At 32.6% G+C, this 24,072-nt stretch overlaps 1 protein-coding gene across 2 annotated transcripts in view; it reads left to right on the top strand.

The window, feature by feature from the left end:
• The window catches only part of FGD4 (FYVE, RhoGEF and PH domain containing 4), a 264,375-nt gene that overhangs the window by 122,823 nt on the left and 117,480 nt on the right, over nt 1–24,072 (top strand). For both annotated transcript variants that reach the window (XM_031938146.1, XM_031938145.1), the window contains exons 2-3: nt 254–415; nt 12,814–12,979. In XM_031938146.1, the coding sequence (XP_031794006.1) occupies nt 254–415; nt 12,814–12,979 (328 nt within the window). The remainder of the gene's footprint in view (nt 1–253; nt 416–12,813; nt 12,980–24,072) is intronic.

Raw genomic sequence — 24,072 nt, forward strand, 5'->3', positions numbered from 1 at the left:
CAGAACTCAGAAAACACCTAATGCTTGTCAAAGCAATACAATAGTTATGTGAAAAAATTATGCGATTTTGCTTTTTGCAGAGGCTGAGCGCAAAGAATTGTTGTACCAAGATCAGGGCACAGCTTTTTTGTTGGTCTCTTCGACAATACTATGACTATATGACTATTTTTGTGTTGCTTGAAACAGAAGTACTATAGGAATGTGTTATGTTGATGAAATGATTTACAACCCGTTTTTTTCTGTGCTTCTTCAGGTAACAGTTCATGTCCAAAGATAATTATCGTTTCATCTCCTTGCCCATCAAGCAAGACTGACACACCAGTTAATCAGAATGTTTGTGATGAGCCTCAGGGAATAAATGGAAAAGCACTAATTAAAGTGTCCCCAAATTCAACTGCAAGTCCAAAGCCACAAGGTAAGTTCACATACGGGTTGTACTTTGAAAACTCAAAATAAACTTACCTAATCAACCTGTTACTCAATTAATGTGGGTAACTCCCAGTGAAGAAACTCCCTCTGCTGAGGTAAACTGGAAACTTATCTCCTTTTTTTTTTTTTTTTTAAGGCTAAATTGTAGGTAATATTTTTATTTTTTTCAATTACATGTAAACATAATTTTAATAGTCATTTTTATATAAAATTTTGAGCATTATATTTTTTCCAACCCTCCCCATTTCCTGAGATGGTAAACAATTTGATGTAGATTGTGTGTATGTATATGTATGAAATTGTGTTAAACATATCCATATTAGTCACGTTGTAAAAAAAAGGAAGAAAATAATAGCCAAAAAAATGAGAAAAAAATAAAGTGATGAGTATATGCTTCAGTCTATATTCAGACTCCATCAGTTCTTTCTCTGGATGTAGAGAGCATTTTCTCTGAGTTTTTTAACTTGTCTTCGATTGTGTTGCTAAGAAGAACTAAATCACTCATTGTTCTAATCATCACGCAATGTTGCTACATAATATTGTCCTGGTTTTGTTTACTCAGCATCAGTTCATCACTTCATCATAAGTCTTAATTTTTCTGAAATCATTCTGCTGATCATTTCTAATAGCACAAGAGTATTCTGTTACAGTCATGTACCACGGCTTGTTCAGTCAGTTGATAGACAATTCTTCAATTCCAGATCTTCTTAACTTTGAGGCTAATTCTCTGTCATACTGCGTAGGTAGATTTACTTGGTAAAAAAGAGGGAGAAGCACTGTTGTAGAACTGATGTCCATTAAATCCATAAAATTAATAGTAGTTTTGTAAGTATTTTGTAAGGTAAGAGAGAGATTTTGTCTGTATTTAGTCTCTATTAATCTTTGTGATACAAAGTTGTGATTTGCAACTGAGAATGATCTGTTTGTTAGACCACCCATTGACTTCTTTTGAAGTCTCTTTATTTGGGTATTGACAGATAATTAAAGATTAAGCAGATAGATATTTTGTTATTGCCATTATTTTGTGGGGGGTGGGATGCTTTAGATTAATCTCAAGAAGCTTGTAACTTTAAATACATGTTTTGGACTTAAAGAATGATACCATAAGCAAATTAAGAGAGCAGGGGATAGTTTACCTATCAGATCTTTGGAGGAGGAAGAAATTTATATCAGAAGAAGAAGTAGAGAACATTATAAAATGCAAAATGGACAACTTTGATTATATTAAATTAAAACGTTTCTGCACGAGCAAAACCAACACAAACAAGATTAAAAGAGTTGGGAAAAAATTTTATAGTTAGTGTTTCTGATAAAGGCCTTATGACCTTAGTTCTAAAATACATAAAATACCTTTTAACTTTAAGTGCAGATAATGTCAAGGTGGTCAAAATTAGTTTTTTAGAAATATTTAGAATGGAGGTGGGGGAAGAAGGATGGCAAGAAAGTTGTTAATCCTTTTGAAGCTATACCACAAAAATGAAACTAGCTTTGTTTAGTTTACTCTTTCCAAGAAAATATTCTTATTTCTAATAAAGTAGTAGACATTCTCAGAATTTCTTGGTACCATTAAAAAAATTCAATTTCCAGATTATTTTGCTTTGGATTTACTCTTATTTTCCTTTTAATACTTTAAAGGCAAATAAAAGTCAATTATGAGAGATTTTAGTAATTGATCATTAATTTGTGACCTGCCCTTTTTCTTTTATTTCTCTTAAAACCCAATTCCTGAAAAGGTTAGTTAGCCTCTGAAGAGTTTAGCTGAGTGATGCTCTGAAGATGGTCTGAATGCCACTGTGCACCTCTCATCTCCCCCCTAAAAAACAAAACTGGGAGATTTTATTTCTGTTTTAGAGTTTGAACAGAATTCTGTCTAGTTGAGCCTTTTCCTGGGGGAAGAATCTGATCCCACTCCAATAGAGTAGGACAATCCAGCTCTTTTTTTTTTTTTTTTTTTTAATTTAATAGCCTTTTATTTACAGGATATATACATGGGTAACTTTACAGGATTAACAATTGCCAAACCTCTTGTTCCAATTTTTCACCTCTTACCTCCCCCACCCCCTCCCCTAGATGGCAGGATGACCAGTAGATGTTAAATATATTAAAATATAACTTAGATACATAATAAGTATACATGACCAAAACATTATTTTGCTGTACAAAAAGAATCAGACTCTGAATTATTGTACAATTAGCTTGTGAAGGAAATCAAAAATGCATGTGTGCATAAATATAGGGAGACAATCCAGCTCTTAAAGGAGAAAATTAGCTGGAAAGGTCTGAATGGAAATGACCCTACCTGAAGCTTTAGGCCACTCAGTCTCATGATTAAGAGAGATTCTCGGCAGAAGAAGCTGAAGACATTTGACCAGTCAGGGTTGATTTTCAATTGTCAGTGGAATTCCCTTCCAGAAGGGATTTAATACATTTCAGGGTCTCCCTTAGTATTTTTAATTACTGTGAGAAATCAATTACCATCAGGTTATTGACTCCTGACTAGCCTAATTAACAAATTGATTATTAATTACTAAAAATAATTACCGAGAGAAACCAATTACCATCAAGTTATTGACTGCTGGCTAGCCTAATTAATAAATTGATTATTAATTACTAAAAATAGTCTAGTAGGGTTTTCTTTCATCTTAATTATAACTAGTTACTTTTTAAAATTTTTTCTAATTTAAAGGTCTCTAGAATAAAATAGAATGATCTCAGTTGTGGGAATTATTCAGCCATTTTCTTTTTTTTTTCTATTTTATGTTTTCCCAGTTATATATAAAAATAATTTTTAATATTCCTTTTTAAAGTTTTGAATTCCAAAATCTCTCCCTCAATGTTAGTCACATTATGAAAAAAAAAATACAAAATCCCACCCTTACCCCCAAAAGAAGAAAAATAAATTTGAAAAAAAGTATTTTTAGATCTATATTTAGACTTCATTAGTTCTTTCTCTAGAAGTGGATTGCATTTTTCATTATAAGTCCTTCTGAATTGTATCACATCATTATATTGTTCAAAATATCTAAATCATTCACAGTTGATCCTTCTACAGCATTGCTGTTAACTTTGTACAATTTTGTCCTGGTTCAGTTCATTTCACTTTACATTAGTTCATGTATGTCTTTGTAGGTGTTTTTTTTTTGAATACATCCTACTTATCATTTCTTAGTAGAATAAATAGGATTCTATCACAATCATATACCACAATTATTTTGTTATTCCCCAGTTTATGGGTATTCCCACAATTTCCAGTTGCTTGCCATGACAAAAAGAATAGCTATAAATATTTTTTTACATATAGGAATATTTTCTTTCTTTTTTTTTTTTTTTTTAATCTCTTTGGAATATAAACCTAGTCTAGTGGTGATATTGTTGAGTCAAAGGGTTTATATGGTTTTATAACCCTTTGGGCTTAGTTCCAAATTATTCTCCAGAATGGTTAGATCAGTTTCCAATTCCGTTTAACATTACATTACTGTCCTAGTTTTCCAATATCCTTTCAACATTTATCATTTTCTTTTTCTGTTTTATTACTCAATCTGTTTAAATGTCCTAATCAGCCACTGCACCTAAAAAAACCTCTGGAGAAGAGAAGAGGATGGTGACTTTGCATTTATCTGCCCCACTTAAATTCAATTTATTTGCAAGTCCAGATGTCACCTTCCTGATATTATTGATCCTCTTCCAGCAAAGAATAAACATCTTTAAATAAAATCTGATAGTTGTAGAGTAGTCAGAGTGTTATATTTGCATTTTTGGATAGCTTTGAAGTCTATCTGAAAACTTATTCATAGCCTTTGACCACTGGCTACTATTCTTTAAATGCAAAATACATCCAAAAATATGATTTCAGGGATTGGACATTAGCAGCTGGAGAATTTGGAAAGGCCTCTTATTGGAGGTAACATTTGAATAAATCTTTAAAGAAAACTAGGGATTCTAATGCTAAAGAAGCATGCCCAAAAGTTGCATGAGATATAAAATTTGTATGAATTTACCAGTTATCCATAAAGTAACTTTTAAGATGTAATCATATTTTTTTTAATTTAATTTAAAATTGGGAGTTTTAGATTTGAAATTAAATTAAAGTTACAGATCTGAATCTGTGATTTAACTTTAAAAAATTTGTAATTAGTAATTATTGTAGTAATTGATTGTTAGAGTAATTATGTAGTAATTATTGTTCTGGTTTCAAAAAGAGCCTCAGGTTTTTAGAAAATAATAGTTTATTTCATACCAGTCTCGTCAATTTAAAAAAAATTACTGCATAAAAACTTTTCTCTTGCTTAGTTCAGAAGCAAACAGTAGCTATATAGCTTTGACCCTAGGAACAGAGTAAAGACTCAGTCTTAGCCTCTGGTCTTTGATAAAGCGTGTAGTGGAATAACCAAGACAGGAATCCTAGACCAAAGGAGAGAACCTGCAGAGCCTTCCAGCTAATGGTTAAGTTCAGTAGCAGTCTATTGAAACTTCCAAAAAAGGGCAAACCAACAAAGGTCTTGCTTAGATCACAACCGAGGTGATTGTTGGCGGGGATGTGGGAAAACTGGGACATTGATGCATTGGTGGTGGAGTTGTGAACGAATCCAACCATTTTGGAGAGTAGTTTGGAACTATGCTCAAAAAGTTAATCAAACTGTGCATACCCTTTGATCCAGCAGTGTTACTATTGGGCTTATATCCCAAAGAGATTATAAAGAAGGGAAAGGGATCTGTATGTGCACGAATGTTTGTGGCAGCCCCTTTTGTAGTGGCTAGAAACTGGAAACTGAATGGATGCCCATCAGTTGGAGAATGGCTGAATAAATTGTGATATATGAATATTATGGAATATTACTGTTCTGTAAGAAATGACCAACAGGATGATTTCAGAAAGGCCTGGAGAGACTTACACGAACTGATGATGAGTGAAATGAGCAGGACCAGGAGATCATCGTATACTTCAACAACAATATTATATGATGACCAGTTCTGATGGACCTGGCCATCCTCAGCAACGAGATCAATCAAATCATTTCCAATGGAGCAGTAATGAACTGAACCAGCTACGCCCAGAGAAAAAACTCTGGGAGATGACTAAAAACCATTACATTGAATTCCCAATCCCTATATTTATGCCCAGCTGCATTTTTGATTTCCTTCACAAGCTAATTGTACAATATTTCAGAGTCTGATTCTTTTTGTACAGCAAAATAACGTTTTAGTCATGTATACTTATTGTGTATCTAATTTATATTTTAAGTTATTTAACATCTACTGGTCATCCTGCCATCTAGGGGAGGGGGTGGGGGGGTAAGAGGTGAAAAATTGGAACAAGAGGTTTGGCAATTGTTAATGCTGTAAAGTTACCCATGCATATAGCCTGTAAATAAAAGGCTATTAAATAAAAAAAATTAAATTAAAAAAAAAAAAAGATCACAACCTAGGTTAAGAATTGCAGAGCTTGGATCAGAAAGACAGTGAGCAGGCTTTACCCTAGATTACATTACTCTGAAGCACTAGCAGCTTATAGGTCTCCATTCCAAGGTATTCCTGAATTTGTTGACTACCACAAACAACACTTAGTATCCCATTAAATCAGCAAAAGAACTTAAAAATAGTTCAGTGCAGTCATTCATATTCAGTGAATATCTAAAATGAAAAACAATCATAATGAAAAGCCATCTTAATTTCATTCAGAATAAATAATGCTCTACTACATTTCTTTTTATTTTTTGCAGGATTATTTAAAACTAAATTTTATGTAAATTTATAATCAGAGTTGGGGGGTGAATTTGGAGGGATAGATAGGGGAAGCATACCAGAAGTTTTAGCCATCAGAATTTTAAAAATTAACCTGATTCTTTCAAGATGTTCCTAGAGCCCTTGGTAGGGGTAGGAAGCACAATGAATTTAGGGTAAGTGTAGGGTAAGAAGGCAAGTAGTAAGTGACCCTTGATGTAGTGAAAATGAAGATCAGTCTGTAATGACAATCATGTGAGAGTATGAGAATTTGTTAAATAACTTCAAAAAGCAAAAACATTCAACAAAACTTTACTGAAGGCCTTTAAATGTATTCAAACTTAATTGGCCACTCCTTTGAAGAAATGGTTACTCAAAGAACAAATTATAGAAATGATAATTTCATTAAAGAAAATAACAGTGATACAACATATCAAAACTTGTGTTACAAAGCACCTCTTAGGTAAAAATTTATTTCTTCAAACAATTTTCATCATTAGAAGAGAGAACAGAATCAATAAGTTGGGTTATACAATTAGAACAAATTTAAAATCTGAAAATCAAAAAAGATTTTAAATTTAAAATTTAAAATAAATAACTTGGTAAAAGTAAGTCTCTTTTCAAATATAGAGAAACTGTTAGCCAATCTGTCTTTAAAAAGAGAGAAAATAAAATTAGTAACATAAGAAATAAAGATGAAAATCCACAATTATTAATGTAGAAATTAAGAGAATTATTGGAAACTTTTGCTCTATGTAAACCAACAAACAAATGGCTTAAATCTAGTAGATGAATTTATAGAAATATAAATTAACAGAACAAAACAAATAGTTAAATTTGCATATCTCAATCTCAGAAAAAGAAACCCCAAAGAGAAAGAAAAACAAGGACCAGATTTAGTGGTAATTAAATTCCATCAAATAACTACAAAATAATTAATTCCAATATTATATATTATTTGAAAAAAATAGGGGGAAAGGTATCCTACTATATTTTTTCTGTGATACAGATATGGTAATGTTTATTAGATCAGGGAGAAGCTAATCAGAAGGAAGAAAATTAATAGACCTATGGTCTTTAAGAAGTACAAAAATACCAAAGAAAATCTTTCAAGAATTGTCAAATACAGATAGAAAAGCAAGTAAGATTTTCTTCTCAAGAAGTTCACAAGGAGAGAAAATTTACCTAGAAAGTTTCAGCTTCTAATCAGATAACAAAAATCATATGGTCCTTAGAGTATAGTAGGTGATAGTACAAGCATTTTCTTTTAAGTAATTTCCATTGATAAAACCATGTCTGTTGGTAATATGTGGTCTTTTAATAGTGTAAAAGGAAAACTTGTTTTTCTTCCTTTCTAGGAGCTTTGTCTGCTGAGGGAATTGGGGCTATAGCACCTGCAGAAGCAATTGACCATCTCCATAATGGTTGCTTCTTTGAATAATAACTGTGGGGACTAGCATGCTAGTAGGGTTGGTTATCTGGGAAGCACTCTGTTTCTTCATCTCTAGGGCTTTTACCTTGGTGGCAACTGGTTGGCAGCAGCTCTTCACATCAGCAAGTTTACGCCATGGTTGGTTTGTTCCTCTGGTTGATGGCTGTGGACGATTTTGGGGCCTGACTGGAAGCAATGCTGGTTATTTGGATTGGGACTGGCAATGGAGATTGTTACTTCCATATTTTAAAAGTTATATTCTATGACCAGGCTGATCTTACACCAGCAAATAAATCTCATATTTATTTTAAAAATTATAAAATCCACATGATTAGTTCAATAAATGTAGAAAAAGGAGGCCCTTTAGTTTAGTTTAAATTGTAAAGTAAAAAAGTCACTCACAAGTCACTGGACTGTTAACAGAAAGTTTCCTTTACCCTCATATGGGAAGAATATATAACAAGTATGCAATAGATGTATAGGAACATCTCTTATATCTCCATATGGGAAAATATGGAGTCAGTAGATTAAGGTGTGGTGACTTAATGGTATCTCCCAAGTTAGAGATATCATGATTCTGAGAGGAGCAAAACTTTTTTTTTTTCTTTAGGTAACCAAGAAGCTATGGTTACATAGTTTAGGTAGAAGAGGTCACAATTTAAAAGAGCAAGGGAGATTTTTTTTTTTTTTAACAGCTTTTTATTTACAAGTTATATGCATGGATAATTTTACAGCATTGACAATTGCCAAACCTTTTGTTCCAATTTTTCCCCTCTTTTCCCCCACCCCTTTCCCTAAATGGCAAGATGACCAGTAGATGTTAAATATATTAAAGTATAAATTAAATACAAAATAAGTATACATGACCAAACCGTTATTTTGCTGTACAAAAAGAATTGGATTCTGAAATATTGTACAATTAGCCTGTGAAGGAAATCCAAAATGCCAGCAGACAAAAATATAGGGATTGGGAATTCAGTGTAATGGTTCTTACTCATCTCCCAGAGTTCTTTCGCTGGGTGTAGTTGGTTCAGTTTATTACTGCTCCATTGGAACTGATTTGGTTCATCTCATTGCTGAAGATGGCCAGGTCCATCAGAATTGATCATCATAGAGTATTGTTATTGAAGTATATAATGATCTCCTGGCCCTGCTCGTTTCACTCAGCATCAGTTCGTGTAAGTCTCTCCAGGCCTTTCTGAAATCATCCTGTTGGTCATTTCTTACCAAACAATAATATTCCATAATATTCATATACCACAATTTATTCAGCCATTCTCCAATTGATGGGCATCTACTCAGTTTCCAGTTTCTGGCCACTACAAACAGGGCTTCCACAAATATTCTTTCCCTTCTTTATGATCTCTTTGGAATATAAGCCCAGTAGTAACACTGCTGGATCAAAGGGTATGCACAGTTTGATAACTTTTTGAGCATAGTTCCAAATTGCTCTCCAGAATGGTTGGATGTATTCACAATTCCACCAACAATGTGTTAGTGTCCCTGTTTTCCCACATCCCCTCCAACATTCCTCATTATCTTTCCCTGTCATTCTAGCCAATCTGACAGGTGTGTAGTGGTATCTCAGAGTTGTCTTAATTTGCAATTCTCTGATTAATAATGACTTGGAGCATCTTTTCATATGGCTAGAAATAGTTTCAATTTCTTCATCTGAGAATTGTCTGTTCATATCCTTTGACCATTTATCAATTGGAGAATGGCTTGATTTGTTATAAATTAGAGTCAATTCTCTATATAGTTTGGAAATGAGTCCTTTATCAGAACCTTTGACTGTAAAAATATTTTAAGGGAGATATTTTTTATGACTGGATAGAGGAAGAGTTTCTGATTAAAGGTATAAGAGATAAAATGGCATTTTGATTACATAAAATTGAAAAGATTTTGCATAAATAAAATCAATAAAATTAAAATTAAAGTTTTTCATTAAAATCTAACGAACCCAATATGTATGTGGAATTGATTCAAAATTTTGAAAATAAGATCCATTCACAATAGATATAAATGGTCAAAGGTTACAGGTACCTAGTTCTCAAAGAAAGAAAAGAAAAGAAATACCAGTAGTCACAAGAAAAAATGCTCCAAATCACTAAGAATAAGAGAAATGTAAATTATAACTCTTAAGTTTCTATTTCATGTTCATCTCTTCAGCATAGATGACTAGAAAAAGAAAATGGTAGTTGTTAGAAGGGTCATGAGAAGGTATACTAATGAACTATTTGGTGGGGTTGTGAATTAGTCCACCTATTCTGGAAAGCAATTGAAGCTATTCTTACTCAAAGTTGCTAAAGTAAGCTTACCCATGGACATAGAAATACTAAGCATATACTCCCCAGAAAACTGAACAAAGACTAAAAGGACTTACATATTAAAAATATAAATAGCAACACTTTTTGCTTGTAGCAAAGATTGAAAACTGACTATTTAACCAACAGTTGAGAACTGATTCAATAAATTATGGTAGGAATATTATAATAGAACCCAGAAGAAAAAAAACGAAAAACACAGGGAACAGAAAGGTAGTAGTCAAATGTAAAGGGCTGAAATTCTGAATATGTAAACTGGAATCAGACAACCCAGCACTTAAGGCTAATTACCTATCGGATAATACTTTATTAACATATGCTTGGAAAATGGCTTTTCCCACTGTTCTGTGCTGGCTGGATCTTTTGGTGTATACAGATAATTGTAGGAGGGATTAGGGGGTGGAGGAAGACAAGCCAGAGTCACTTTGGAGGAGGAGAAGGAGGAGAAGGGAGGTCGGGAGGTAGAGAGCTTGTGGCGGCTTCGTCCATCTCCTTTATTTTCTCCCCCTATCTTCACAGTCAAAAGCATATTCTGTGGCTAGCCTTTTCTTCTTCTGGGTTCTATTTCCTTATCTTAAAAATAAATGATAACTTTCTAGCTCTAAAACTCTGATTCTGTAATCTATAAATTTAGGTTTTCTCATCAATTCATTTTGCTTCTTTAGCAAGCCAGTTTGAGTTTTGGGCACTTAAAATTTCATAGCATTAGCAAAAAGGCTTCTTCCATAAAGTTTTGTGTTCTATGGACCATAAAATCATAGACTTTAAGTTAGAGGTAGTTTTATTTCTCTCAAAAGATAAGGAAAAGAAAAACTAGAATTCAACATGCCATTTTAAAGAATCCAGCTTGTGAAAATTTTTGATGTTTGTGTAACTCAAGTGATTAGTTCCTCTTCATTTATAATGCAAGCTTTTTAACAAATTAATTACTAATGATGCATTAATTTAAGCAACTGAACTTAAATGTTATTACTATCATTTGAATTTTGATTATGTATGTGAATACATATGTGTGTATACAGATATTCTTAACTGTTCCATTTGCTTAAATTTTTATGCTAGCATCCTGACCATTGGAGATATGCTTGTTAAAAGAGTTAGTAGTACAAGGTTGTGCCTTTCACCTTGTAATCATTGTTGATTACATTTATATAACTCTTCAGGGCTTATAAGAATTTTCTGACAACATTTTTATAAGCTAAAACACATTTTATCATTAACAATAACAGTATCTTGTGCTTACTTTATCTTTTTTATTTTTGAGATCATAAACTCTGAAATTCCTTTTGATATTAGTTCCCATACTTAGTTTTCCTCTTTTTCTCATTCCTTTTAATTCTGGAATTCATTTATTTCCCCTTCTTTTCCTAGTCCATCATGACTGTTTTGGTTTCTCAGTGGATGACTAGTTACATTATTCTCTCAAATTCTTTGCTCTTTTTGCTTCTGCATCATATTTCTGTGGTTTACTTTTCAGTTGTTTGCTAAATCTTATTGATTCAATCCTCTATAACTTCTTTTTCTTTCATTCCCTTCTTTCCATTCACATGGTCATTATAATAATCCAAGCCCTCATCATTTCTCTGCTAGATTATTGTGGTAGGCTTAAATGGTCTCTGCTTCCAGGAATTCCCCCTTCCAAGCTCTTCTCTTTTTTATTTTTTATCATATGTTCAGGTTTTTTAAGTTAACTTCTTGAAAAGCCAGTCATTTTAACTTTTCTTTTGAAAGGCCAGTAATCTTTAAATTGTCTCTAGACAATGTATCTTCTAGATCAATGGATTTTGCTTATAACGGAGATCCTTTTAATGTTAGTAATCTTTGCTTTACTTCATTATATTCCCATTCACTATACTTCAGTGTAGTCCCATTCTTTTCTCTCTTTGAATATTGCAAGATGAAGAATATTGAAACAAAACACTTGTTAGGAATAGAAAATTGTTCCTAAGAGAGGACAAAACTGGAGTAAATTCCAGAGAGGTTCCAAGAGTGAAATTAGAATCTTGAAAGACAACAAATAGTAGAATTTAAAGCCTCCCCAACATAGTGATCCTCCTGATGGAGGATTTAAAAAAAAAACAAAAAACCTGACTCCATGGTGTCAAATGAGAAGAAGCAAATGAGAGAAAGAATGGGATCACAAAGGTTGCCTTTGGCTGAATTTATTCTTTACTCAACTTCACTTCTTGAAAGTATTAATTTTCTTCAGGGCTCAGATCATATTCCATACTATTTAATTTTCCCCATTTATTGGTGCTGTCTCTTCTTCACATTATCTTTTTAAAAATTATTTGTTTATATGTCTTTATCTCTCAGTAGCATGTAAGTAAGATCCTTGCATGCTGAGACTATTTGGGTTTTGTGTTTATAACACACACGTACACACACTCTTTTGTATTATATGAAGTAATTTGTATATGTAGAAGGTAGTGAACAAATATTTGTTGAATTGAATTGAATGAGATAGGCAGTCCAAGTATTATGACTGTTTTATAAAATAGAGAACTGCCTAATACCCCATATTTCCAACAACATGCTGCCATGTACAGACAAATTCAAATCTTGCTTATTTGCTTCTGAGTTCAGAAGAGGTCATGTATATTGTAGGTAAAATGACTGTGAGCAACAGGGATGGAAATTCTATATGTATAGATCCCCATGAATGAAATTTCAATCTATCACACCTATATTTTGAATAAATTAAAATCTGCAAAGCCTACTTAAAATTATTAAGGTACATCTTCATTAGCAGAGGGTAGAAGTTAACTTTGAGATTTATTTGTCAAGGTCTCATTTAATGTTTGAGAAAGCTAAAGGTTCTCATTCTTTGTCTTTGGATTCACTGCTCTTCTCCTTAAAGAACAAGTCATTAAAATAGCATAATACTTTTTTTTTTTTTTTGTACAGTGCCTCCAAAACCATTACATCTGCAGAATTCACCGATATCCAAGTATAAAGCTTTACTTAATATAAAACCAAGAATGGAGGAAGTTAATTCTGTCCCTGCTTCTTTTCTCTCAAAAGAAAAACCCAGTAAGGTATCAGATCTCATCAATCACTTTGAAGGAGGCAGGTAAGTAATTTATATTTGAAGAGAGAGGGGAAGGGGAAAAAAATCTGATATTTAAAAAGATGTTATAGACATGTGTTTTTAAGTTAGTAAAAATTATTATACAGTTAAGTAATATAGATCTATATAAGTAGAAGATTGTTTTTTCATGAGTTAAGCTTTGCTTTAATACTGGTATTGTCATTATAGCATATTGCCTATCTGTAATACATCATAGTACTACATTTTTGTGCAGTATTCTATCTGCTTTCTTTGAAATCACTTATGACTGATTTTATAATGTGAACATAATTGTACTTACCAAGATATCCCTTACAGATCTGTTTTTTTTTATTTAGCAGGGTTTTAATGATATCTCTCCCATAGGTAGTCTAAGTAGGTCGTGTAACAACTATACAAATCCCCACATTCTTGGACTCATTATTCATTCTCTCTAGATTTAAAAAAAATCAAGATATATATTCTGATAAAGACTGATAAATTACAGACATTATATAGTATCTTTCCTTCTTACTAAAATTATTTTTTTTAATTTTTTTTATTATAATAACTTTTTATTGACAGAACCTATGCAAGGATAATTTTTTACAACATTATCCCTTGCACCCACTTTTGTTCCGATTTTTCCCTTCTCCCTCCACCCCCTTCCCTAGATGGCAAGCAGTTCTATATATATGTTCAATATGTCGCAATATATCCTAGATACAATATATGTGTGCAGAACCAAATAGTTGTCTTGTTGCACAGGAAGAATTAGATTCAGAAGGTAAAAATAACCTGGGAAGAAAAACAAAAATGCAAACAGTTTACATTCATTTCCCAGTGTTCTTTCTTTGGGTGTAGCTGCTTCTGTCCATCATTGATCACTTGAAACTGTCTCTTTGTCAAAGGAATCCACTTCCATCTTACTAAAATTATGATATTTCTTATAAAACTCTATAAAATATTAAGCAAGTAAAACTTTTTCCCTTAAGCTTTTATTCATCTAGCTCTTTCTACTTGACTTAAACAAAAGTAGCCATCCACTTTATTAACAGTGTAACAAACAATAAAACAAAGATAAAAGTATGAATAAATGAAAAAGGTCATAGGCATAATATTCTGTAGCTCTGAAAATACAGTTCCACCATTCAGCTCTCCCACGATGGTAGCCGAAGCCTCTCAGGAATTCTCTTCATGCTGTTTCTTCCTGAAATATGAGTCCAACTTACTCCCTACAGGAAATGCCTGTTCAGATTCTTTATCCTGAAGAGTTATTCAGTCTTTCGGGAAAGTTCTATTTCTTTTTCACCTAAATTCCATTCTTTCATCCCAATTAACAGATTCCAGAATGATATACCTTTATAAAGATAAAGTTACATTACCCATGAAAAAGGATGTTAAAGCTGAATTTACATATCAATATTTTTTGTATTTTAAATAAAGTTCCTTCAGAATTTCCAGCAAAGTGATTTCTATTTTTTTAATACTTATTTTTATTCAGTGAAATGAAATCTTCATTCCCACCCATTTGAAAAAGAAGGGGAAAAAAAGCTATTGTAATGAATACGGTCAAGTAAAATATTGTCATATTGGCCAAATTCCTCTGTTACCACTCCCAACTCTCACACCTAAATCTCAATCTGCACTCTGAGTCCTTCACTTCTGTTTCATAAGATCGGGAGCAAATTTTGTCATGAGTCTTCTGAAATGTTCTGGTTATTTTCGTGTTCAGAGTTCTTGAATCTTTCAAAAAAATTTTTTTATGGTGTTATTACATAAATTGTGCTAGTTCTGCACACTTCATTCAGTATGAGTTAATATAGATCTCCCCAGGTTTCTCTTAAAAGCACAATAGTGTTCCATTACATTCATTTTCATAATTTGTTTGAGACATTCCCCTTCAGTTTCCATTTTTTAGCCACTTTGAAAAAAAGGAGCTACATGTGAGTTCTTTTCCTCTTTATTTGATCTCTTTGGGGGTAGAGACATAGTTTAGTAGCATTACTAAGTAAAAGTACAACAAAGCTTAAAAACTTTGGGAGCATAGTTCCCATAGTTTGGGAGCATTCTGCATTCCAGAATGTCTAGATCAATTCACACCTCCACCATAGGTCGTACATTTATGTGCTTGTTCTCTAGGTAGGGGACCACAGTTGTCTGTCTTCTTTTTTTTTTTTTAACTTCGACTGTCTGATGGATATGTAGTAGTATTTCCATGTTTAATTTGAATTTCTTTAATAGTGACTTAAAGCATTTCTTAATATGGCTTTTGCTAGTTTGGATTTTTTCCTTATCAAACAAACTATTCATATCGTTTAATCCTTTATTAATTAGGGAATGACTGTTCTTATAAATTTTAATGTATTCCAAATGTAGCTTAGAAATGAAATTGTTATTAGAGAGACTTACTACAAGATTTTATCCCATTTGCCTGCTTCTCTTACTTTTACTACATTAGTTTTGTTTGCACAAAAACTTTATAAACTTATGTAAGAAAACCTGCCTATCTTTATCTTCTTTTCCCCATGTTTGTTCATGAACTCTTCTCCTATCCATGAGTGTAATGGGGTATTTTTCCTTGCTCCTCTAATTTGCTTATGAAATAATCTTTTATTCCTAAGTCATATTTACATCTGCAGCTTATTTTATTTATTTATTTATTTACTTGTTGTGGTCTTTAATTAATTTATTTATTTATTGAGAGTTTACTTTATTTATATTCAGTATGAAATGATGTTCCCTCCTACCAGTCTATTAGATTATGTCTTGAAGACAAGAACTGTGTATTGCCAGCAAAAAGTAAAAAAAGTGTTGTGCTGTATACAATAACTTGTTCATCCATTCCTCTGGTGATGGAAATCTATTCAATTACAAATTCTTTATCATCACAAAAAGAGCTGCTTATAAGTATTGGGGAGCTGGAATTTTTAGCCTCAGAGGGACAGCAAAACCAAGAACATTTGTGTAACAGTATGGTTAGGATCTCTACCTGTAACTTGGGAGTGGAGAGGAGTGCTCATGGTTGGACCTCTGGACAAAGTTCAGAAAATAATAGTGAGAAGGACTTGAGACCTAGACTACCATTTCCCACATCCTGAAACTGGAACTGATTACAATAATAAGCTGCTAAAAATAGCTACTGTAAGGATAGAGAAAATCTGGGTTCATTATGAGGAAGATACTGAAGTTAAAAAAAAAAAAAAAAAGCCAAACTCTTTAATTCAAAATCAAATGTCAAATGATCAGAAGCCCAAAAAGAGTTCTTAGAAGAAATTTTAAAAGACTTCAAAAATCAAATAAGATATATATATATATATGGGTGTGAGGGGAGAGCAATCCAAGAAAATAAAGAAAATATGAAAAGAAAATCAACCAATTGGGGAAAAAAAATCTAGAAATTTAAGAAAGTAATTCCTTGAAAAACTACAGTTGGGCAAAGGGAAATTGATGATGCAATAAAATATCAAGAAATAACAAAACAAAATCAAAAGAGTAAAAAAATAGAGAAGAATGTGAAACATTTAATTAGAAAAACAACTGATCTGGAGAACAGATCAAGGAAAGAAAATATAAGATTCTTAGACTACCTAAAAGTTACAACCAAAAACAAAAGGGGGGGCTTCATATAATAAGAAATTATTAAGGAAATTTTCCCCTTTTTCCAGTACAATCTCCTTTCCATCTCTAGTTTCTTTTTTATATTATAGCAGTAAAATCAAATTATACCTGCATTCTCTATGTATACCCATAATAGAGATATAGTTCTCAAGAGTTCTTTTCTTTTTACCTTTGTATGCTTTTTTTGAGTTATTTTATTTGGAGGTCAAATTGTTTATTCAGCTCTGTTTTTTTTCATCAGAAATAAATGAAATTCAACTGTTTTATAGAATGTCCACCTTCTTACTTGAAAGAAAATGCTCAGTTTAGTGGGGTAGTTTATTCTTGGCTACATTACAAGTTCCCTTGCCTTTCAAAATATCAGATTCCAGTCTCTTCGATCCTTTAAGGTGAAAGCCGCTAGGTAATCTTTATCAGCTGCTCCTTGGTATTTGAATTGTTTGTTTGTGACTGCTTGCAATATTTTTTCCTTAGTCCAATAGTTCTGAAATTTAGCCATGGTATTCCTTGGAGTTTTAATTTTGGGGTCTCTTTCAGGAGATGATCAGTGAATTCTTTCAGTGACTAGTCTACCTTCTGATTCTAGGACATGAGGGCAGTTTTCTTTGATTTCCTGAAAAATAATATCTAGGCTCTTTTTTTCCATGATGGTTTTCAGGAAATCCAATAATCCTCAGATTATCTCTCCTAGATTTATTTTCCAGGTCAGTTGTTTTCCCAAGTAGGTATTTTTTACATTTTCTTCTTTTTTTTTTTCCTTTTTTTTTGGGGGGGGGGGGGTTGCTTGACTGATTCTTGATATCTTTTTGAGTCATTGATTTCCATTTGTTCAGTTTTGATTTTAGGGAATTTTCTTCACTTAGCCCTTTTATATCTTTTTGCATTCAGCAAGTTGAAGTTTTAAATGAGTTGTTTTGTTCCATGGATTTTTTTTTCCATTTCACAAATTCTGTTTTTCAAAGAGTTGTTTTCTTTTTCTATTTCCATTTGCCAGTAGTTACATCTATTTTGTAAGAAATTATATGGTTTTTCCATTTCACTAAATTTATTTAAACTCTAAGGAGTTTTCTTTAAATAATTTCTGTGTTTTCTTTTCCAAATTGTCTTGCAAAGTTCTCATTCCCTTGTCTGATAGCCAGGTCCTGTGAAATTTTGGCATTTGGGTGTTCATTATTTGCCTTTTGTATTTGTGTTGGATTTCTTAGAATTAGTCTCCTGATCTACTGGTTTACAACCAGGGCACTGCTATAGATTCCTCCCAGTAGATTCTCCGGCATGCAAAGCCCACACTACTCTGAGACTCTGCGCTGCCTGCTTACGCTTGACCCACTTCCTTCTGATTGAAATAGATCTTTTCTGGAGATAATCGAAATTATTTTCTGCTGGTAATTTGTTACACTCCCAATATTCATGGGTTCTGTCACTCCAAAGCTAATTCAGAGACTGAATTTTCTCTCTTAGTATGAGGGTTATGGGGTTAACTCAGAAAAAGATGTCTCCTTTCCACCATCTTGGTTCCACCCCAAATGTCTTATTTCTCAAATATATAAAGAACTTTGTCAAATTTATAAGAATAAGAGTCATTCCCCAATTGATAAATAGTTAAAAGATATGAACAAGAAGTTTTCCAATGAAGAAATAAAAACTATTGAATACAAATTAATAAAACTTAAATTATTGTTCTATATCTATCCAATTAAGTAAAATGATAGATGTTCTTCAATTGGGGAATGACTGAACAAGTTATGGTATATATTTATAGTGAAATACTACTGTGGTATAAGAAACAATGATCTGGTTGACTTTCGAAAAACATTGGAAATATTTGGGCATAGGAATGAAGATATTATTGACCTTGAGAGAAAGAACTCATAATTAGAAGTATATATGGTATAATTTTACATATGTATTTGTGTATATGTATGTATATAGATATGGATGTATTTTATAGTAGCCCACTAGGGTGGGATGGGAAAGGTACAGAACAGAGAACAAAAGAAAATTTAGAAGCAAGTATACGAAAAGTAGCTTCAAAAACAATATGTATTTATTTTTTCGATTTTGTGGGGGTGGGGTTTTACTTTTTATTTTTATTTTTTCAGTGGTGTTTTATTTTTCTAATTACATATAAAGATAGTTTTCAATATTCATTTTAAAAAAATTTTAATGTCCAGATTTTTTCCATCTCTCTCCCTTATGTTTCCTTCCCAAGACAGCAAGCAATCTTATACAGTTTATACCATGTTCAATTACTTTAAATACATTTCCATATTAGTCATGTTACATAGTTGATTTTTAAGTGAATAGTCTCATCCTCAATTCTAAAATATAGAGAGAATTGACTCATCTATAAGAATACAAGCCATTTTCCAATTGATAGACAAAGGATATGAATAGGTAATTTTCAGATGAAGAAATTAAAACCAATTCTAGTCATATGAAAAAATGTTCTAAATCACTATTGATCAGAGAAATGCAAATTAAGACAATTCTGAGATACCACTATACACCTCTCTGATTGGCTAAAATGACAGGAAAAGATAATGATAAATGTTAGAGGGGTTTTTGAAAAACTGGAACACTAATACATTATTGCTAGAATTCTGAACTTATCCAAAATTCTACAGAGCAATTTAAAACTATGCCCAAAGGGCTATCAAACTGTATCCTTTCATCCAGCAGTGTTTCTATTGGATCTGTATCCCAAAGAGATCATAAAAACGAGAAAAGGCCCCACATGTGCAAAAATATTTGCAGTAACCCTTTTTGTAATGGCAAGGTACTGGAAGCTGAGTACATGCTCATCGTTGCAAAATGGCTGAAGTGGTGTGGTTATGGTCTATGAATGTTAGGAAATATTATAAGAAATATTCAGTATTATGATTTCAAAAAGGCCTGGAGAGACTTAGATGAACTCATATTAAGTGAAGTGAGTAGAACCAAAGAGACCATTGTACATAGCAACAGCAAGATTTTGTAATGATCAATTGTAATGGACTTGACTCTTTTCAACATAAGGTCATTCTAATAAACTTGTGATGGAGAGAGGCATGTGCATCCAAAAAGACGACAGGGGGGATTAAATATGAATCACAGCATAGTACTTTGACCTTTTTTATTGTTGTTTGCTTACTTTGTTTTCTTTCCCATTTTTTGATCTGATTTTTCTTGTGCAGTATGATAAATGTGGAAATATGTATAGACGTATACATGTTTAATATATATTGGATTATTTGCCATCTCAGAGGGGAGGTTAGGGGAAGACGGAGAAAAATATGGAGCATGAGATTTTGCAAGGGTGAATGCTGAAAACTACTTTTGCATATATTTGGGGGGGGGGCAAAAGCTATTATTTATTTAGAGACCACCATCTGCATCCAGAGGTGGAACTATGGAAATTAAATGTAAATCAACACATGCTATGTTCATTTTTTTTTTTTTCCTTTCTTGGCTTTTTTTTTTTCCTGTCATGGTTTTTTTCTTTTGTTCTGATTTTTCTCTCTTATTGTGAATCATAAAGAAATGTGCATTTACAAGGCAGCTAGGTGGTGCAGTGCTTACACCATCCCTGAAGTCAGGAGAACCTGAATTTAAATCTAGCCTCAGTCACTTAATACTGCCTAGCTGTGTGACCTTGGGCAAGTCACTTAACCCCAATTGCTCAGCAAAAAAAAAAATGTATATTTAAAAAAAAGTACATGTATAATCAGAAAAAAAATACAATAAAAAATTGCATTCCCAATTCAGTGATCTAATTTTTCTCGATTTTATTGATATAAATATTTTAGAGAGAGATAAATTTTCCCTTTTGTTCTGCTTTGGCTGCATCCCACAAATTTTGGCATGTGGTCTCATTGTCATTGTCTTTGACAAAATTATTGTTCCTTTGATTTTTCCTTTCATTCAATCTTTAGGACTAGATCAGCTTCCAAATAATTTTTCATTCATATTTACATCTCTTATTGAATTTAATTTTTATTGTATTATGGTCTGAAAAGAATAATTGCTTTCCTCCATTTGTTTGTGAGGTATTAGTGCCCTAATTCAGTCTTTGTGAAGGTGCATTGTATAGCTGCCGAAAAAGTAAATTCCTTTCTATTTTTGTTCAGTTGTTTAACTTTTCTAAAATTCTGTTCACTACTTTCTTTTTTTACTTTTTTCTTATTTATTTCTTTTACTACTTTCTTATTTATTTTATGCTTAGATTTATCGATTTCTAAGAAGAGAAAACTTAGTTTCTCCAGTAGCATAGTTTTATTATCTATTTCCTCCTTTAACTCATAATTTTTCCTTTAGGAATATTCTGCCATTTGGTGCATGTATATTTAATATGGGTATTATTTCATTATATATAATAGCTTTTCAGAAAATATAGTTTCTCTAGTTATATCTTTTAATTAGGATTTTTTAAAATTGCTTTTGATTTGTCTCATGTCATGACTACTATCCCTGCTTTTTTTTTTTTTTTAACTTCAACTAAAAGATAATGAATTCTGCTTCTAACCACTTATTTTAATTATTACATGGGTATCTTTCAGTTTCAAGTTTTATAAAAAATGATATCATTTCTAGTTTTTAATCTATTTTGTTGTTTGCTTCTATTTTGTGAGTAAATTCATCCCATTCATTATGGTTATGATTGCTAACTCTGTATTTCCCTCCATTCCATTTTATTGTGTTTTATCCTTTTCTCTTATTTTTAGTCACCTCCTTAAATTTTTTCCTCTGATCATTGCCTGCCTTTATCTTCTTTCCTCTTTATCATCTCACTTCCTTTTCATATACCTTCCCTCTCCTTTCCTTTGGATAAGATAGATTTTTATATCTTAACTGCTGTAAACTTCTACTTAGAGGTTACCATTGTCAGTCACACCCAATTCCCAGGCCTTCAGAAAAATCACGAGATCTCTGGCCACTGCCTCACCTAGTGATGGTTCTCATATTTAACAGAGCACCAGAGAACTGCTACATGTAAGGTCAAGATCTTTATTCCACGTCTTTACATCCTCCCCTAGCTGACCTCCTGCTGACTCCTAGTGAACTCCTAACAAACTCCTAGTAAATTCCACCTACTTCCGGGTCCCCATAGCTTATATAGGGTCTATGAGGTCACATGTACAGCCAGTTAGAGAAGGAGATGCCTCCCGTTGCTGATGGAATCTCAATACAACCATCAGGCAGTGCATGCTTGTTAAGGGGCAAGTCAATTCTCCAAGAGCCTCCACAGCTGTGCATCATAACATCTGAAGGAGTTGCAGGGCAGCCTTTGCTGACACAGATGTTGCAGACTGGGAATGAGATAAATTGGAGGCAGAGGGAAGAGGAAAGAGGTCAGACAACACAACGGCCTCTCACTCAGAGAGGTCAGAGAACAGCAACTGCCTCTCAGTCTCCTTCTTTCATCCTTTCACAAGAGGAGATCCATTCTGGGTTGGATCTCTAGCAGCCACTGTCAGGTGACTTCCGTGTATTCCAACAGCTCTCCCATATATGCCGATACATGCTGGTCATAGAAAACTGCATCTGGAGATCTCAGGCTTCAAGGTCTTTGTTCCTTATTGTACTGTGGGAATGTCCTTCCCTGATCTTTAAAAACTGCATCTATCTATCTGTCATGCTTCTTTCTATCTACATCTCTCTCTCTCTCTCTCTCTCTCTCTCTATATATATATATATATATATATATATATTCTCTCAAATATATGTTCTTCCCACCAAACTAATTTTGATGAGAGATTCAAATACTGCCCATTGTTCTCCCAATTTCCCTTTACTGAAAAATTTTCCTTGTTCCTCCTTTTCCCTTCTCCCAGTGCATGCCTTTTTCTTATCCCTTCATTTTTTTTTTTTTTTTTGATAATTGACTCAGACCCATGCCTCAGACTATTTTTAACTTTCCTAATGATAACATTCATAAGAATTAACCTGAAGCATCTTCCTATATAGGAATGTAAATAGTTTAGTCTTAAGTCATATGTGATTTCTTTTTCATATTTACCTTTTAATAGTTCCCCTGAGTCTTGGGTTTGAATGTCACATTTTCTATTTAACTCTGGTCTTTTCATCTAGAATGCTTGGAAACCTATTTCATTAAATATCCATTTTCCCCAGGAAGGATTATACTCTTTTGTTGGGTAATTTATTCTTTGATGTAATCTTTGGTATTTTGCCTTCCAGAATATCATATTCCATGCTCTCTGCTCCTCTAATGCAGAGGCTTCTAACTCCTCTGTGATTCTAACCATAACTTCACAGTATCTGAATAGGTTTTTGTTTTGTTTTGTTTCCCAGCTCCTTAAAATATTTTCTTGGTTACAATATTCCTGAGAGTTTCATTTTGAAATCTCTCTTAGGAGGTGACCAGTGGATTTTTTTCACTTTCTATTTTATCTTCTGGTTCTAAAATATTTTGGTAGTTCCCTTTGCCCTCCTACTTCCCTGGGGAGTGAGACAAGTTTCTATATCAAACTAAATATGTCTGATATTCTCTATTTGAGCAAATCCAATAGGATTAAGATTCAAAACAGTGCTATCCTCATTCCTTCTTTCCCTCAAATGTAATAGGTCTTTTTTGTCTCTTCGTGTATTATAATTTACCCATTTTACCTCTCCTTTCTTCCTTTTCTAATTCAACTCCTTCTCCCCAGTTTCTTTTTTATATCATCACAATAAATTCAAATTATGCCTACACTCTCTAAGTATACACCTAACAAAGATACGGTTGTCAAGGGTTAAACATTTTCCCATATATGGATATAAACATTTTAACCTTAAAAAAAAAATCTAGTAGTGTTTTTTTCTTCCTATCCTTTTTACTTTTTTATTGCCTCTCTTGAGTTCTGTATTTGAAGATCATATTTTCTGTTCAGCTCTGGTCTTTTCATCAAAAATAATTGAAAATCCTCTATTTCTTTGAATATTCATCTTTTTCCCTGAAAGATAATGCTTAGTTTTGCTGGGTAGTTGATTTTTGACTGCAGTCTAAGTTCTTTTGCCCTTTGGAATATTTCAGGCCCTTAGATTCTTTAAAGTAGAAGCTACTAGGTCCTAGGTACTTATTATAGTTCCTCAATATTTGAATTGTTTCTTTTTGACTGCTTACAGTATTTTCTCTTTCATCTTGTAATTCTGGAATTTAGCTACAGTATTCCATGGAATTTTCATTTTGGAATCTCTTTCAGGAGGTGATCAGTAAATTCTTTCAGTGTTTATTTTACCCCTTGGTTCTAGTACATCAGTGTAGTTTTTCGTGATGATTTTTTTTCTTTTATTTATTTATTGGCTTATTCCTTCATTCATTTTATTATTGAAGTTTTTTATTTTCAAAACATATTGCAAGGATAATTTTTGAACATTGACTCTTAAAAAACCTTATGTTCTACTTTCTCCCCCCTTTCCCTCATACTTTCCCCTAGATGGCATGTAATCTAATATATGTTAAATATGATAAAAAAAATATGTTAAATTCAATATCGGCATATGTAATTATACAATTA

Source organism: Sarcophilus harrisii, chromosome 5 (genome assembly GCF_902635505.1).
Source record: "Sarcophilus harrisii chromosome 5, mSarHar1.11, whole genome shotgun sequence".
Taxonomy (NCBI): domain Eukaryota; kingdom Metazoa; phylum Chordata; class Mammalia; order Dasyuromorphia; family Dasyuridae; genus Sarcophilus; species Sarcophilus harrisii.